Source organism: Alosa alosa, chromosome 22 (genome assembly GCF_017589495.1).
Source record: "Alosa alosa isolate M-15738 ecotype Scorff River chromosome 22, AALO_Geno_1.1, whole genome shotgun sequence".
In the NCBI taxonomy this organism is placed as follows: domain Eukaryota; kingdom Metazoa; phylum Chordata; class Actinopteri; order Clupeiformes; family Clupeidae; genus Alosa; species Alosa alosa.
In genome coordinates, this window is record NC_063210.1 from 15642545 (window position 1) to 15656724 (window position 14180).

General features: G+C 43.7%; 1 protein-coding gene across 1 annotated transcript in view; it reads left to right on the top strand.

The window, feature by feature from the left end:
• Positions 1 to 14180, top strand: part of pcdh15b (protocadherin-related 15b) — a 215784-nt gene that overhangs the window by 84163 nt on the left and 117441 nt on the right. The window contains exons 10-13 of the mRNA XM_048233553.1: positions 231 to 339; positions 1806 to 1918; positions 9142 to 9348; positions 11463 to 11597. Of these exons, the coding sequence (XP_048089510.1) occupies positions 231 to 339; positions 1806 to 1918; positions 9142 to 9348; positions 11463 to 11597 (564 nt within the window). The remainder of the gene's footprint in view (positions 1 to 230; positions 340 to 1805; positions 1919 to 9141; positions 9349 to 11462; positions 11598 to 14180) is intronic.

A 14180-nucleotide genomic window follows, 5' to 3' on the forward strand; every position in this document is an offset into this window, starting at 1 on the left:
ACAACAGCACAAAACTTCAATCAATCAATAATGAATAACATATTTAAAAAGCAGAAGCCCCAACACACAAAAATAAATGAGTAAATAAAAAAAAAAAAAACATCTACAGATGTTCAAAGTGCAACTTGTTATCAATGAGAGAGAGAGAGAGAGAGAGAGAGAGAGAGAGAGAGAGAGAGAGAGAGAGCATGCTTGTGGAAGTGACAGACTCTTTTTCTCCCCCTTCTCAGAGTAAAGTCAACCCGGTGAACGTGACTCCACCCATTCAAGCAGTGGACCAGGACCGAAACATCCAGCCTCCATCTCAGCGCCCCGGCATCCTCTACTCCATCCTCATCGGTATGCCCTCGTCTCTGCCTCTCCTCCCCTCTCCTCTTCTCTATCCCTCTTTCCTTGTGGAGTGGTGGTGGTCTCGTGGTTGGGGAACTGGGCTTTCAAATGGAAAACCACAAGGTTGTGTGAGTTTGCAAGGCGTTTAACCCTTTGTTGCCTGTAGTAAGTTCACTGTAAGTTGCTATGGAGAAGCGTCTGCTAAATGACAAGTCACTCTTTCAAGGCATTTCTGTCCTTCCCTTTGTCTCTTACCACTACCGCTCTTCCAGACTACCGCTACCACACTCACATGTGCCATCTCAGGGGTCCCCCAAAGTTAAAAGTGATGCCCCCAACCCCACCCCCAATAATGAAACGCTGTGGTCAACGCCATTGAATTAGTGCTGGCTGTGACCAGTGTTGCCATCTATTTCTAATGGGAAGTAGAAATGCAAGTGGGCTGGAGCGCTTTATGACCCGCACCCACTCAACCCATTATGAAGATCCAGTTCGCCCCACCTTACCCCCCAAAATATGCGATAAACATCGACCCGAGCGGAACTTAACCCGATCCGTAAATCTCTACTTTTAACAAAAGGTTAATGTAATGTAATTGCATCCATATCATGGAATAGCCATGATGTTTTCTTTATTTTACAAGAACAGATGCTCAGGTTTACATCCCAAATTGATAAGAAGAGTGATTTGGCCATACAAGGCTCTATCTTCCAACTTCGAATTGCCTCCTATGTTAACCCAAAGTTGGCACCAGTGACCAAACCTCTTATTTGGACTGATCGGCGGTCATATTTTGTACCGCTTTGCGGTACATCTACTTTGCTGTAAAGGTTGTTCTAAAGGACTCATAGGTGCCAACATGAGTGTGGCGCACTCCACTTTCAAGGTTCGATTACATTACTTGCCATTGTTTTCAATACAAACCTGTACCCCTGCATCAACCCTTTGCCGCTGCCACTGTGTCGATTGCGATTCAATTCTATTTTTGTCAGTGGCGCTCAATCAAATCCGTTGTTTATCCAGTGCTTGTCAGTGAAAGACCTAAATGCTGACATGCGTGGTGCTTTAAACAAATCCACAATGATTCACTCCACACACATATAACCACACACATATTCCTATTGTATAGGCAACAGCTGAGAGGAATTCTGACTGATGGAGATGCCTGGGCCAAGCCTCAGGATGCTAATTGGGACTTTGTTCAAACTGTCACAGCGTTGGCAGGCGTCGTGCTGCACCCTGTCGTTCCTGAGCGCACGGTGAAGGAACACATTACCGGGAGCAGTGTGTTATCGATGAACTTTGTGCCTTTGTGTAATGACCCTTCAAATGCTTCCAATCCCACATTTTCTGTCGAGAGCAGTGTTTTTGTCTGCATTAGCGGTACTTAAAAACCCCTCTATAAAAAACAAACTGCGCTGCATACTTGTAACTGTGATGCTCACATATTTCTTGTCCTTTTGTTTCTTCTTTAGGCAAGCCAGAGTCGTATGCTAAGTATTTCGCATTGAATCGAACCACGGCGGAGCTGTATCTTCTGCAGCCCATCAGCAGAGACCTCAACCACAAATTTGACCTGGTCATCAAGGTAATGGCAATCATTTTACCATCTGGAATGGTCTTGTAAGTGGAGTGTTTCAATCAGAGGGTGCACGAGTGAGTGTGTGTGTGTGTGAGAGTGAGTGAAAAAGAGTGTGAGAGAAATGGTGGTGATTGTGGGAGAAAAAGAGATAGATGAGACAGGGACATGAGAGAGGTAGTTAGAGAGAAAGAGAGAGAGAGAGAGAGAGAGAGAAAGAGAAGGACGGAAGGACAGAGCATGAAAATAGCATCATCAGAGCGATTAGGCCAGAAAGAAATTGGAGAGTCGGGGAGAAAGAGGGAGAACGAGTTAGAAAGAAAGAGAGAGAGAGCGCAAATAGTAAGAGAGACCGATAGATTGAGTTAAAGGGACACCAGGCAACGTTTTCGTGTTAATTAATCATCTTTGTAAGTTGGTATATGGTTAAATGACTTACTACGGGGCGAATGAAGGCTCTCTCGCCCGCCCCTACTGCCTGTAGGAAGAATATCCCACTTGCAAGTTCGGTGTATCCTACCCGCCGAGCGAAGCAGGATCAGTTTACAGCACAATGGCAGGCTAACGAAACGCTAGAGATTGTTGCAAACGTGTGTATAATGGCAGAGCCGGTGAAGAAGCAGCGAAAACCCTTGACGGAAGACGCAAAGAAAAGGAAAAGAGCTTCAGACCGAGCGAGGGGGAGTTTCGTAGAGAAAAAGCATCAGGCTTGCCTGGTGTCCCTTTAAAGAATGTGAGAATGAGGGAGTGAGAGAGAAAGTAGAAGACCCATGTGTGTGAGAGGGTGAGTGTGAGTTAAAAAGAGAGAAAAAGATTGAGCTCAAAGCAGAGAGAGAGCAAGTGTGAGAGAGAGAAAGAGCGAGAGAGAGAGAAAGAGAGAACAGCATGAGAGAGAAGTATAGATTTTGCCTGCAGCTACACCTACTGTGCCCAGTTGGGTCCTGCGGCAGTAACACCACGGCAGAACCGGACGGGTGTCTCCCAGCGAGCTTCAAAGGGGCCCCGTCTGATGATCCATGAAGAACATTTGCCGCGCTGCCGGCTCTCTCGCGCCATACCAACCGCCAACCCCAGCCAATGAGTCACTCCGCTTCCTACAGCTTCCTGGTTGTCCATCAAGGAGAGAGAGAGAGAGAGAGAGAGAGAGAGAGAGAGAGAGAGAGAGAGAGAGAGAGAGAGGGTGCGGAAGAGGAGGAGGAAGCTGTGACTTTCACACTGAAGATCGATATAGTGGCTCGGATCCAGTCAGCATGGTGTTTGGAACACAGCAGCAAGCAGAAGGGTCTTATTACAGAAGCGACCAATGATGTATAGGCCACTCACTCTACTGTGTGTCTCATAAGTCAGCTCAATGCACTTAATACACAGGATATTGAACTAGACAATGCACAGGCCATCAATAAGGACATTTGACAAACTTGTTACGCAGTCTTATTTTAAGGCATACAGTACAAATGATGGTAGAATGATGGCACTTGAAATGACTGAAAATGCTGCTGTAAAGATATGGCCCATGTCTGTGGTGTATCCGGTAAGAATCCGCTGCGGCTGTTCATTGGGCACGTTATATTATGCGGAATGGCTTTTCACGGCGCTGGACTTTTACAGCAGGCTCAGCGGCTCCATGGACACCATCACCGCATGAGTGATTTCCCCCTTCGGCGGCAGAGTGGGAGAGAGGAAGGGGAAGGTGTGGGTGAGATGGCGGGTCTTCCTCTCTCCCGTCCCCTATCCTGGTCCTCCTCCTCCCTCTATCCCCCTCCCTCTCTCTCTCTCTCTCCATCTTAGTGACTGTCACACTGCTGAGCCCTGGGGTGGCACATATTGGACAGATTCTTCTCCGACAAGCAGGCTGGGTGGTGGGGGACGCAGACACCGAGGTGACTGAATGGTGGCATGGGGGGGCAGACACGCAGACACACACAGCATACTACTGCAGCGCAAGAAGTGGCAGTTCAACAGTGGCATCAAGGGCAAAGACTGAATGCATACACACTCACTCACTCACTCACACATCACACACACACACACACTCACACACCTGCACGCACGCACGCACGCACGCACGCACGCACGCACACACACACACTCACTCACACACACGCACGCACGCACGCACGCACGCACGCACGCACGCACGCACGCACACTCACACACACACACTCTCTCACACACACACACACGCACGCTCGCTCGCTCGCTCGCTCGCTCACTCACTCACTCACTCACTCACTCACTCACTCACTCACTCGCTCGCTCGCTCACTCGCTCACACACACTCGCGCTCACTCACCACACACACACACACACACACACACACACTCACTCACTCACACACACACACAAACACAAACACACACACACATAATCATATACACACACACACACTCACGCACACACGCACGCACACACACACACGTAACCCAAGAAGTGATTGTGGTACAGATAGGTGGATATTGAATGGTGGTACAAATAAAGTGTAGGCAAATAAACAAATAAACAAACACACACACACACACACACACACATAAACATACACACATAAACATACATATACGTCATTTGCACATACACAAATACACAGCCAGACTGACACACACACACACACACACACACACACACATACAGTACAGTACATACACATACACATACACCCACACACACACACACACACACACACACACACACACACACACAGACACCGTCAGAATAGCCTGTGCCCCCATTAGTCAGTGTTGCTAATTGCAGTTCTAAAACAGCAAAGGCATCCCTGAGCATCTCTCTCCACTCAGTATGCAAAGGTTGTGAGGGGGAAATGTTTCCCTTTTAATTCCTCCGAGATTTCCGACAGCTTTAGACACTGACTTGCCCCTCTGCCCAAAATCCCAGCTATTACGTTAATTTGTTTTTAATTCGCCGAGAAAACTTTTCGCCAGCTCAGAGCAAGTTTCACTGCCACTGACCCTTGAAGGGGACCAATGAGGCTTTAATTGAGCTACACATTATCGTCATCTGAACTCTTTATCAGATGCGAGTCCCCCCCCCCTCGTAAACCCAAGACAACAACTTCCTCCCCTCGTCTACACCGAGGGAGAAGAGGGAGAAGAGAGCGGAGCTCCCAAAAACACAATCCAAACTCTCCTGGAGCGAAGCGAAGAGCGGCCCTCAGATCCCCTCGGTGCCGAAGCACATGAGAGGACCTCGAGAGAGATCTGAGGGAGAGAGAGGAGGCGGGAGTCGGAGGCGGGAGTCGGGCAGCACTCCAGGCCTGGCCTTTGGGAAGACCGGCGTGAGGAAGACTCTCTCTCTCTCTCTCTTCTCTCTCTCTCTCTCTCTCTCTTGCTCTCGCTCTCACGCTGCATTCCTATCTGGTTTGCGCAGCACTTGCCGAGGTGAGCTCAGTCCCATTGTGACAGCGGCTTGTCAAGTTGTCAGACCTGTCGGCAGGGCAAAGGTAGACTTGGGGAGAGAGAGAAAGAGAGAGAGAGAGAGAGAGAGAGAGAAAGAGAGAGTGAGAGAGAGCGCAGAAAGGAAAAGGAAACAAACCAGGCTTCTACAGGAGTTCATCTCGGTTCTCTCTTGCTCTCTATCTCTCTCCCTCTCTCCTGCATTCACTCAGTTCTCTCTTCCTCTCTCTCTCCTGTAGTCTCTCACTATCTCTACCTCTCCCTCAGTCTCACTCTCTTTCAAACTGTGCTGTTCATTGTTTGCTGATGTTTTTTTTATTTAGAGAATTTAATCGTTTTCCATTTTGCGACACTATGCATTTCTTTTTTTCCAGTAGATCTGTTGGTATCATGCATCTTTTGATGTTGGTGTTTGAATGCGTGTAAGGTTGAGATTTTCTGAGGCTCTTTATGACGCAAGACACGTTGCATTTGAGATAAAAAAAAAAACATGTGGTTTTGTGTGGTTTGTGGTTTGCAAAAAAAAAAAAATAGTAAGCAAGACAATTAGACGAGACACAGCATCACAACGGGAGCGCTTTAGTTCGGTGGGCTCTGTAATCCATTCCATAGCGTCCCTTAGCGCTTGTAAAAAGTGGTGACACTCATCCTTCAATGCACTTGAATGCCTAGCTCCACTCTAATCTTCATACTTGTTACTTTTTTTCCCCCTCGGTTTAGCAAGGACACGTCCCTGGAGACAGGGAAGTTAATTACTTCAGATACAGGCTGCTGGGAGAAATTGGGCCTTCACTGCATTAGGATTGGGATCAAGATATTTGGGGTGGAGGGGTGGGGAAGTGTGGCACTCATGACCTAAAAAGCTGCATCACCTTCCGCACTGCAGATTAAGTTGAGCAGCTGTAATGCCCTAGGAAAGCCAGTGTATTATTACCATCTTGAACAAGTCCAGTATGATTCTTGTGACCGCTTGAGAGAGTTACTATCGTTACTTTGTGTATGCTTGTTGTAGCAAGGTTTCTAAAGTGTTGTTGAGAGAGGAAGGCAGTTCTTTTGGAGCTTTAGTGCCACAGGAGTATATACTTTATATGTGCTTTAAGTAGCTTGCAACGAGAATGTGTAACTGTAAATCAGAATCAGAAAGTGTTTTGTTTTTTTCCATTGTCATGAGTACTTGCCAAACAGCTTTTGACTTTGCAAGAGGGTTATAACGATGCAGTATTAATTCTCTGCATGAATGGAATTCATTTTGATGAAGACAGTGAAACGCTCGCAGCTTGGTTCTTATTAATCTTTTGCAGAGTTATCTTTTTTTCACCCTGCAGTACACCTGTCAGGATTCAATTTAAACCCAAAGACAAGAAAAGGAAGAATGGAAAAGGAAAGGAACTCCATAGGGCACTGCAAGCGTGTGGTTTTGGAGAGAGGTGGAAATAGATGGTGTCACTCATATTTACACTTTCACATTCAGGTTGTAACATCTCACATGAGAAATAGCCCTTTATGCTAAATAGTCAGTAGCATAAAGGGCTTTTTTTTGTGCTGAGTCATTGTAAGAGAGGAAGGCATGGAACTGCCATTAACTAACTGTACTCTCCCCTTGTACTTTGTACTGAATACAGCTGATGTGAGTGTAAGTTCATGGACGAAGTGCTTTTTTTTAATCATGCTAGGGCTTTCATCTGTGAAGTATAAAGTGATGACATACTGGTCAGAGAAAGTCTCATTCAGTCTCTCACGGCCATAAAGTTGTGACCCAAATAGAATTCAGTGTAAACATAGGGCCATTCTATGTCCCTGCATTCATAGCATGTTTGTGTATGTCAGTTTAAATCGACAGGCAATGTGTAGATCAGGACCAGAGATATGTGTTGTGTGTGTTATCACCTGATCTGTAATATGGCTGTTCACAAAATTCTGGTGGAATTGCAACTTAACTGAATAGTATTTGCTGTTGCACCCAATATTCGCCCCAATAATCTTAAAATCCTATATAAGGCATTTTCAAATGAGAATTCTCAAATTTTATTATGAATCAGATTTTATGATGCATTCCTCTCCAAGGAGGCCCACTATGAAGAGAATGTTACTTAAGTTGTTATCTGTGTCAAAAGAGTGGTTGAGCAATTACTATTTAATTCAAGATGTTTTTGTCATTTCTGAACGCTCATTGATATGTCCAGCATCTTGCACAGTGAAAACAAAATTGGGTGCATTATTGTTTATGGTCCATTTGCACTGTGGTTCACCTGTCAGTCCATTTGTAAGACACTTTGGATAAATGTGTCAGCTAATTGAATACATGTAAATGTACATTCATGGGTAGAAAACCACAACCACAGTATTGGCAAAGTTTGATTTTCTAAGTCAACCTGTGCATTCCATTGGTAGTCCATTGGTAGTATATTGAAAAACAGTGACCTCTCTTTAGTCACACAGCTAATTGCTTTGCTGATTGTCACATTGTTTGCCAATTCACGAGGCCTGACATACATGTTTTATTGGCGGAAGGCAAACTTTGTGAATGAGTAATGAATTAGGTTCTGCGTTTTTTGTTTTGAACTGACAGCAGTCAAAAGCAAACAGGTGACCAAGAGGGAACAATGTATTGGCTCAATGCCATCTTACAGCTCACCAAACAAGTTAAGAACCATACAGTAGAATCTGTTTAGTACAGTTAACTGAAATTTGACATCCATTCACAGCTACTGTAGGTCTCCAGAGTTTCAGAGTGTATTGTCATCAGTGTGTGAATACCCTAGTGTAAGCCAAAACATGTCACAGTAAATACAATATAACACAATATTGCACAAAGACTCTCTATTTTCATAGTGGTGTAAGATTTCAGTCAAGTAAATATAGTGCTATTATACCCTTATTGTATTCTGTGGCTATAGTTTACATTTACCTTTATTCATTTAGCAGACACTTTTCATCCAAAGTGACTAACATATGTCAATTATATTACAAGGGATTACATTGTCCCCAGACAAAAACTCACTCAGGGTTAAGTGCCTTACTCAAGGGCACAACGGTGGAAGCCAGGAATTGAACCCACAGCTTTTCAGGCTACTGCATGCTAGCCCAGCTCCTTAACTACTAGGCTACCACCGCCCAGTGTGAACAGTGTGACACACCAAGTATCAGTATCAACTGTAGTATGTTTAATAATGGCAGGCTTTCTCAACTTTACAGAACATAGGCATACAGTACTTATAAGTACTTACTTACTACTTGATTACAAGAGTTAGTGGTTTAGATTATGGTTAAAGGAAGAAAGAATGTACTATGGCATGAGTACATAGCATTGTGTTTTTATTATATGTTTATAACATAACAATATTTATTTGAGAATGGGTAAAGAGTTTTAGGAGGAGGTCCTTTGACCATGATTTTTTAAATCTATTTTTTTTACTTATTACATACTGAGAAGTGGGTAGTTCGAAAGTGCCTTGGCTGTAAAGGAAACTATTTGGAATTAATATTTAAAGTAGGGCACATTCTATTTCAGTTTAGGGCACATTCATAAAAAAACATGGTCTGGTCAAGAACGTGTCAGCCCAAAGTCATAGCAAAGACGACACCAGCCTATGATTGTATAACCAGATCACAAGAATTAGACACTGTTAGCTCCTTGTGCAGTTCCTTCAAGATGTCTGAAAGATCCCTGCTTATGTTTAATTCATCCTCTTTAACCTCTCAACTCTCTCTCTTCTCTCAACTCTCTCTTCTCTCTCTCTTGCTCCCTCTCTCTTCTCTCTTCTCTCTCTCTCTCTCTTGCTCTCTCTCTCTCTCTCTCTCTCCCTCTCTCCCTCTTTCTCACAGGCTGAGCAGGACAATGGACACCCGCTACCGGCCTTCGCTAATTTACACATTGAGGTGCTTGATGAGAATAATCAGGCGCCCTACTTCCAGAGGCCAGTGTACCATGGCTTTATCAGCGAATCAGCAACCGTGGGCACCACCGTCTCCGACAACGCCAATCTCACAGCCCCGCTTGCCATCGTCGCCCTCGATAATGACATGGAAGAGGTAGGAACGGACAGCCTTTCTTTCTTTCTTTCTTTCTTTCTTTCTTTCGTCCTCATCTTTTCTCGTTTCTTTTTTTTCTTTTTCATGAGTTTCATTTGCACTCAGAAGAAAGTGAGTTACAGAGATGACATCACATAAAGGAGGAGCATGATTGGATGATAATGAAAGATTCATGTAATAGAGCTGTGACAGTTGGAGAGCATAGAGAAACCAGTGTGTGGATGTGTGAATAGTCATCTGTTCCATACTGGCAGATTTGAATCGCTCTCATATTTGACAATGGTGCAGCTTTCCCTTGTGTGAGAGATTGCAGAAAAATACCATGTACTAAAACCTGTAGTTATTGCTAGTAGTCTCAAGAAACATTTCCAGAATTCAGAAAAAAAAAAAAAACCTTCAGGTTTCAGGTGTTATTTCTTTTACCCAATGCATTTCTTCTGACGATGTTTCTGCAAGACAAAGGGAATCAGCCATTCAGTGAGTGTAATAATAATTCTGTCAGACTGTCACATCCCTGCCCAATCTACATAACCTCATTACTGAAGCAAACGATCACTGACACAACCATCAAGGCCTGTGAATGCTGAACTCAATCAGATGACCTTGAACAGACAATAATAGCTTTGCCCAAACAATCAGGCAGCATCTGCGTGAAGTCTTGATTAGTTTATCTATCATTATGGACATTTTGTTTTGTTTTGTTTCTTAATTATGTTTTTTTTTATTTGATCTTACTGTGAAATTGCGTTATTGCATTACAGCTTTGCCAGGCACTGCAGCGTAGCCACCAAATCAGTCACTGAGCAAGTCAGCATTTAAGAGAATAATCCACCATAACAAGCCATATGTTTTCTCTCCTGACTTCAGCTCACGGTTAATGCTACGCCTGTAGGTATTCAGAGGGAAGTGTGTAATTTGAAGTGAAGTGCTTGTTTTTGTTTCACTCTTTCTTTCCTTCTTTCTCTTTTTCTCTCTCTCTCTCTATTTTCCCCCCTTCCTTGCTTGTCCTTATGCTGCTGTGCTGATTCTTTTCAATTATTTTATTTGTTTTGTTTCTTTAGCATGGTTTCCAGGCTTTGCTTACTTATTTCTCTGTGTGTGTGTGTGTGTGTGTGTGTGTGCGTGTGCGTGTGCGTGTGCGTGTGTGCGTGCGGCGTGCGTGCGTGCGTGCATGTGTGTTCTTGTAGCCTAGTGGGTATGGCTTTGAAGTGTTGAGGTGTTTTTTTTCCAGCTTTTCATTTCTTGAGAACACAGGGGGTTGGGGCAGTAAAACTGAAATCCTCCCAGTTTCACTTTGGTCCTCAATTAAGGATTAACTTCTGCACCCAGATTAATTGTTTCATCAGCCAGAGAATGTATTCATATATAAGTGCTTACTACTCAGTTTAACTCAGCCATCTATAGACTGACCAAAGAGACATAAATTAAACAAAAACAAACAAACATATAAATTTGATGGCATTAAAATCTAACACAAACCTTCAAGAGTAAAAGTAACCAAGATGCTACTGGTTACCTGTTCACTGACAATTATTTCCCCCAAAATCAGTGTACATCCTGTTCCTCCATGTCAAGCTAAACCACCATATCCTGTCTTGAATGTTGATGGTTATAGCTAAACGTTTTCCTCCATTAGACATTTCAAGTGCTGTGCATTTTGTGTTTTACGAATTGCCTCTGAAAGCCTGTTGACTAAGAACTGGGGATGGGGGGTGGGGGACAAGAGTTAAATGTTTCAGAGTGACATCAAATGAGTGGGTTGTTCAATATCTACATATTAGAAGTTCCTTTAGGACGGCAAAAGGACCTCTTTACTACTATGGAAATTAATGGCACCTAGTCCTCTCTGATCACAGTAATTCTGCTGGAGAACATGCCAACCTGTTACAAGTCGCTTTGATTAAAAACGTACCGGTCACATTTACTATCCTTTACCATGGCATGTTCTTCGTCTGTGTTCTGCTTTTGTTAAACCCTTCTACAAAGTGCTGCAACTTGAACATGAGTTTGGATTCCCTTCTTTCCTGTCTTACCTGTTCATGTTATTTTATTTCCCTCCTGCTTTGTTCATGTTGACAGTGACGTGTCCTTTTTGCCTCCTGTTTGCCCGTTAGACCAGGGACCCCATGGTGCAGATCTCTCTGGGCAGCTACGGCAGCATCTTCGCGGTGACCCCGCAGGGGATTGCCCGCCACCTGACGCTGCTGAAGCCCGTGGACCGTGAAGAGCAGCAGAGCTACGTGTTCTCGGTGAGCCGCCCGTCACTTTTCACCGCGCACCTGACCCTGTCCCCTGCCCTCAAACACCATCCATCTCACTCCCTTCCCGCCCTCTATCTCTCTCTCCCTCTCTCACTCCCTCCTGCCCTCTATCTTTCTCTCCCTCTCTCACTCCCTCTCCCTCTATCTCTCTCTCCCTCTATCTCTCTCACTCCCTCTATCTCTCTCCCTCTCTCACTCCTTCTCGCCTTCTATCTTTCTCTCTCTCTCACTCCATCGATCTCATATTCTGTGTTGTATCTTTCACTCGAATAGAGGTAAACACACACACACACACACACACACACACACACTCACACACACACAGAATCAAATGTATACTCTTGATGAGACTGGAGATGCATGCTTCTATTGTTGCACTTCCAATAAATTCAGCAATAGTATACGCTTAAGAGTGTGTCTTCCTCCCTTATCATAGTTTTTATTGATCTTATTTCGCACCCTAAGATGAGTTCAATTTGGGTTGAGTGCGCTTTTGTGCACTTTGTTAGTCTCTTTTATTTCCCATCTTTCTTACTTCTACATTCTATATTGTTGTTGCGGAGCCACCTTCCAGAGGCTTTTGGATTTGTATAAAAGTTTCTAATAATACTGCATTCATTCCCATGCTCATGTATGTCACATTTCACTATAGTTTGTCTCTTGCTGTGCTGCATATTGTAATGCGTAGGAGAGTCAAGCAAGAGCTTCATTTCTGTTGAAAACACAATCACAATGCAGTGTATGAGTATAAACTACTTTTGCACAATGAGTGCTTCAGCAGAGACAGTGACATGTGATATGTGTTTGCCTGTGAGATGATGTATTGCGAGGGGTTTGGAGGTATAATGCCACTGATACACCCACATCTGGAATGCACACCCATGGCGGCTGGAAGTTGTCCCACCTGTGTCAGGTTGAGTTTAAATAATCTGCCTGGGTTGTTCCCGTACATTTCTGCCTTGTTATCACCACCAAAACAGAACTCACCATGTCTCTCCCATAGTGCTTTTCTTTCCTTCTTTCTTTCTTTCTTTCTTTCTTTCTTGCTTTCTTTCTTTCTTTCTTTCTTTCTTTCTTTCTTTCTTTCTGCCTTCTTTCTTTTGTCATGTCTATTTCTTTTTTCCCCCTTTCTCTCTATTGACTCAATTGTAAATGTCCTTAATAGAATATTGACTGTAGCTCTCTGTCTCTCTCAAAGCAACATTACTGTAGCCATTTCAAGGAGAGCACAGTTTTACGTCCAAATAAGTACAATTTATCTGAAGTAATGGCAGCATCTACGGCAGGGAGTTTCACAGGGCAGGTTCATCACAGGACATGTGGCTTCTCTGGTGATGTGATTGGTTCAATTACTGTGATTTATTTGATTATTTGATTAACCTCTTTAGCTTTAGTTTGTGTCTCGTTCAGCAGCACTATTTTGAGAGGCCTCTTCCAACACCTTTCAGGTGTAAAGTTACCTGACAGATCTTGACACCAGCACCACACGTAGACGTGAATCACAGAAAAATGTCCTACTGCAAACTCGGCGGACAGGAAATTATTCCCCAGGCAGCGGCGGTGGCAGTGCTGCCTATCTGAGAGTGCCAAATTTGACGCTTTCTGGGTGAAGTGCATACCATAGCATTGTGACAACAACGCTGCACGTTGTGCGTCTGAATCATTTCTGGTATTGTGCATCATAATGATGCAGTGTATTACATAGCAGGCCCTACACTTAACAGGCAGGGAGACAGAACAATGGCGTCTGTGTTTGGCAGAATAATACCTTATTGTGGCCCATACAAAAGACTGCCAGACTACCCCTTGTTTTATTTCTTGGCAGCAGCCATCTTTTTGCGGTAATATGAGATGTGTGTGTGTAAGGATTTGGAGAGAGTGTGTGTATGAGTTGTTTATGTCTTCTTCCTATTGTCATGTAAGTTTGTATATGTTAGTGTCTGAGTTTATGTATGAGTTTGAAAGTCCTTGTGTTTGCATTTTATGCATGTATAAACATAAGTGAACAATCGCAAGGCAAGGCCTTTGTATTGATTTTAGACTAAAAGCAATCAGATTGAGGAGATGGTTTGAAAAATGAAACTGGCTTTAAGATGAATGGGACCTTCATGGTGTAATGTGATGCACTGTAGCGTCTTTATTATCCAAGTCCGTCATCCGTGACTCAGTTACTAGTCTTTAAAGCAGCTTTAAATTAAATTAGATGTAATTAATTGCTGTCTTCTGCTGGCAGAGTCAGAGTTATTACTAAAGATACCCAGTATTTAAGTCAAGAATAGTTTTTCACACTTTCTGCTCGGCCATGCTGAACTAGAGCCCTGTGTAATAGAAAGCTGCACTAACATGCCCTAGTCACACTGCGCAATGATCTCTTTTTTGTAAGTCGCTTTGGCTAAAACAATGTCATTTGGTGAAATGGTACAGGCTCTTTCTTGTGTAAGAATGTGAGACAGTGATGTATGTCAGCCAGGGCATGCTTATTTTCTGTTGTGTATTTTAGTGTAGGAGTAAGTTGACTTATTTTTGTGTGTGCATAGATACTGTGCATTCATATGCATTTGTAGATGAGTG